Here is a 4568-nt window from a genome sequence, read left to right on the forward strand (position 1 = left end):
ATGTCATCAAGGTGACGCGAATGAACAAGCCCAGATTGATGCCTTGAAAGCACAGCTCTTGGCCACGCAGCAGGTAAGCACAGAAGTTCGCTTACCAAAATTACTGCATTTCGCAGCTAGTCAAGCAACTGTGCAAGCTGAAAGTGCCCATTTGACAGATTGCTTCCCATGCACTTCGTACTTTCTAACAGCGCTGTGCACACTCAGTTGCAAGTGCAAACGCCATGCTTCAATTGAGAGTCGCTTGATGCTCACAGGGGCCAACAGGACCCACAGGCCCTCAAGGGCCCACTGGCATGGGAGGCGCAGGTCTGAAGCCTCTCATGTCTCAGAGATTGCAGTGTGTCTAAGCTGATTTTTGATGTGGCACATGCAAACACTCATGTCACACTCAGCTTCCTTGCAGATGGAAACCTACAAGTGTCACATATGCCTCTGGTGAGACTTTGTGCTGACATCCACTTGTTTGGCATGGCTCAGGGGCCAGCGGCGGGCCTGGACAGCCGGGCTCACAAGGTGAGCTCTCCAGCTGCAAGAAACTCAGGAGCAGGCACTCGCCCTCAATTGGGACACGCACGGCCCTCTTTCACTGAGAATGGATGCGAAGGACAGCAGTGCAGCCCTTCAAGAGCCACTCAAGCAGAGCCGCAGCAGGGTGGTAGAAAGGAATGAAGAGTCACACCCCTGTGAGGGATACACATCATGCAAGTGATGCAAGAGCTTCTGGCCTCTTGATGGCCTGTCGTTCTTGAGAGTCCTCGTGCAACTGTGCTATTTCACACTGGCGTGCTGAGGGCATGGGCATACTCAGGTGCGACTGGCGTGACTGGCGTGGGCACAACTGGCCCCAAGGGAGATAAAGGCGACAAAGGAGACACCGGCCCTTTTGGGGCCACAGGTGAGGCAGCACTTGCAGCTCAGTGGCAAGCCAATTGTGGCGGAGGCAATGACAATGCCTAAACAGATGTCCGGGGATCAGACAGCACTTGCCCAGACAGGCACAACTGAATGTCTCTGGGCAGTCCCAGGGAATTCCTGACCTGTGTAGTGAATGGGCCAGTCAAAGTAGCAAGCATTTATGAGCGGGACCAAGAATCCCCATCCGAGAAGCATGAGCCCACACCAAGAGTTTGGGGTTGATCTGCTGTTCCATTTCTGCACAATGCCTGCCCATGGTGCGCTGTGCACTTTTTGCTCACCACAGCGCGCACACTTTCCTCACAACAGCATGCACACTCTGCTGAATGCTTCTTCAAACCTCTGCAGGCGCCAGCGGCACAGATGGAGCAACTGGCGCTTCAGGCGCAGTTGGCAACACCGGTGCCACCGGCGACAATGGACCGACAGGTGTGCACCCCCTTTCTTGTCCACCTATCCTGTTGAACAGTGCGCACCGGCTGGGCATATTGTGTTTAATTATTAAATTAGGGGTGCAAGGGCTGCAGACAAGCTAGGAATGCCATTCCTGGGACACCCCTTTGCGCACAAGCTGCCAGAGAGCGATCTCCCGCGCCAACAGACATGTATATGAAGTGCCGCTGCTGCATCTTTTGCTGCACACATCTGTCCGCCCCCTATTCAGCCAAGAGGAAGCCCCATGCCAATCCACAGTGTGTATTTGTCTCTGCTGAAAAGTCTGTGTTGCCCCGCCTTCAGGCGTCACCGGCGCGGGGGCCGGCAGCGGCGCTACGGGCAACTTCTTGGTTGGCGGGGACTTGTCCGTGGTCGGCGCGTCCAACCTCGCCGCGCCCGTAACCATTACGGACCCCCAGCCTGGCGCGGCCATCGCGTTCAAAGTCATCGGATCCTCGTCCTTCGGGGTGGTGACTCCGAATACAGCCATAATATCGGCTGCCGGGCAGGTGCAGATCAACAACCCAACCCCCAGCGCGCTGGCCGTCGCTGGCGGGGGAATCTTCAACGGCGCGCTGGTGGCGGCCGGATCCGCGCAGCCGTTCAACGTGGCAGGCACCGGGGCGGTGACCGTGGGGAGCACCCTCTCGGTGACCGGCCAGTCGACCTTGGGCGTAGCCAACTTCAACGGAATTGCCACGTTCAATGGCGGCATTTTTGCACCAGCCGCCACGCCAACATCCCGCGTCACGATCGGCCCGGGCGCTTTCGACGCCAACAGCGTCCTGGCAGTGAATGGGCAGGTGACCATCGAACCTGGGGGTCCTTTCGCCACCTCATTGCGGGCCGCTGGGAGATCCCAACTGGAGCGTGTCTTGCTCGGCATCGGGTTGTACACGTTGCCATACAGTGCCACCATCGACCAGACTGCCACTCCAGTCACCGTACCTCAAGGTAACACCTTGCCTCCTACAGGATGCTGGACACAAGTCGGAAGCAGCCTCTAATCTTAGATTTCCTTGCTGTTTGTAGCAAGCTTGACCATTGTACTAGCAGAGGCTGTGGGGCGTCTGGAAAATTTGTTTATTATATAGCATGCATGCATGCATGTGTAAAGATGCTTCACTGATTCCGTGCTTGTTTGGACCCTCTGCCGTGAAGCATGCCCTAGAGATCAAACAATCTTTGCAGCAATAGAAGCTAAATTTTGCTGTGTTGGTGTGCAGGCACCACGCACATCATTGCAACTGTCACCCAATCTGGGACGTTGTATCTTCCATTCCCGCCTGCGTTTGATTTGTACGTCGGGCAAAGCATCCTGATTATTTTCCCCAGCGGCCAAACAGCCGACCTCACCATCAAATGCGATCCGACTTCGCAGGTGTCATGCGTAATTAATGGCTCTCCTTCCGGCATTGGCATCCTAGCCCTTGCTACCGCTTGCGATGTTGTCAATCCTTCAATAAGGCCATCGAGCGTGCAGTGCCTCGGGCTTCCTGCAACCGCCAGCGGCGTTGATGTTGGCTTCCCCAGATATTCATGCGTGCGCGCATGCGAGGCATTTGCTCCAATTGTTTGAAGCCTAACGGCTAGGACTTTGTTCACCAATGTGTTCTTAGCTCTGGAACCCCTTTGTTGTGGTGAAAAGGGTGGGACAATGATATTGCACTTCTGCCCTTGGATGCAAGGGCTGCGAGAGATGTGGCATGGGCAGGGCGGACGCGGGGTCTGTGCAGGCAAAAATTGGGGCTGCGTGTGGGTGTGCGAGTGCTGCATACCAGCTGGCTTCTCGCAAAAACTCCTTTTGCGTGAGCTTTGCACGGGTGGTAACGAGGCACCAGTTGCAACTCTAGTGGGGATTGTTTCTGGGGTGCATGCGGGCACATTTCGGGTCCATCCTAGAAGGCACCGGTATGCCATTCACACTTGTGCGTGCTGATGGGAGAGCACTGTCTCCACGGCTTGTAGCACAATGGGCTGGAGGGTTTGAACCACTGGAGCCTCCTGGGCCTCACAGCGCCTTTGCTGTGGTAGTTCAGGAGGACAGCCTTGCGGCAAGGCTGTCCTCCTGAACTACAGCGGCAAGGGGCAAGGACATGTGGGGTCTTTCCTTATAGAGGTGGAGCAGAGGCAGGGGGGGTGTGTTTTAAAGTCAAGAGGTCTGCCCAGGGTGGCAGCACATGTCGAAGCGGTAGCATTGCTATGACCATACCTATTTAGTAGGACAGTGCAAGTATCTGGCAAGGTTTCTTACCGAGGGATTTCCCCAATAAAAATTGGGGAAAGAATCACAAGTCTGGGGACTGCAAACTATGGAGAGTTATTTGGGACTATAGCCAGGCTTGACTTTTGCAAGCTGGTGGGGCGAAACTACTTGCAGACAAGTACAGTCAACCTGATAGCTTGGTTGCAACTGCAAGTGCTCGGAAATAGTTCTTATTGCCCTGCGGTTGTCTCCAGGAAAGTAGATATCAGTACAGGAGATCACTTCGGGAGTACAGCGGGCAGGCTTAAACAAGCTGCAGGGTTTCAAACAGTCTGCTACTTTGCAAAGGCACTCAGACTCTGCATGTGTCGCAAGTGTCTTATAATATGAGGTGTAGGCTGCAGTTGGTTGGTACAGCACTACTCCTGTGGATGTGTACATAAAAATGGAATAAATCTTGTAGTCTAGCGACTTTGATCAGCTGAGGCTAGAGTCTTTCTTCAAGATTGCGCACAGGCCTTGTTGCAGGACGCTGGCATTAAGGAAACATCTATACTTCCTTCTCTCAGTGTGCCCAGTAGTGAGAGATGCACCTGCAGGCATGCATTGACTCGCAGATTGTCTCAAAGATTGTCTGCTGTTTTGAGAGATTTGTAATTGTGTCAGCCGGCGTCACTCCTGCAGCCGGGCGCCCTCTGTGTCTACTTATATGTAATCCTGTTGGATCAGCCGGCGTTGACAAGGCTGCTCCTAGATTGTCCATAGGCTCTGCAGCGGCATAGCAACGGTGGCCGTCAGCCGCCACATGGTGCACCGATGTTGCTTTTCACCAGGGAGCCACTTCCGGCAGGCTTGGCGCGAGTGCAGGGATTGTAGCGCCTTCTACCGGCAGCTGCGAGGCTCACAGCGCTGGCACAGGCTGCCGACCTCTGCTTCTGTGCGCATGGAAGGCATGCCTTGTGATTGTGGCCAATCATGACGCATGCACACAGTACATCAAAGGGAAATC

At 54.7% G+C, this 4568-nt stretch overlaps 1 protein-coding gene across 1 annotated transcript; it reads left to right on the top strand.

The window, feature by feature from the left end:
* On the top strand, window positions 1–3425 carry COCSUDRAFT_62268 (hypothetical protein; the record flags this gene model as incomplete). The annotated part of the gene is made up of 8 exons (XM_005649346.1): window positions 1–11; window positions 258–309; window positions 481–516; window positions 754–898; window positions 1267–1347; window positions 1657–2307; window positions 2580–2734; window positions 3393–3425. 8 exons carry the CDS (start codon window positions 1–3, stop codon window positions 3423–3425), a joined length of 1164 nt encoding a protein of 387 aa, XP_005649403.1.
* Window positions 3426–4568: the final 1143 nt, after the last annotated feature.

Source organism: Coccomyxa subellipsoidea (genome assembly GCF_000258705.1).
Source record: "Coccomyxa subellipsoidea C-169, whole genome shotgun sequence".
Lineage (NCBI taxonomy): Eukaryota > Viridiplantae > Chlorophyta > Trebouxiophyceae > Coccomyxaceae > Coccomyxa > Coccomyxa subellipsoidea.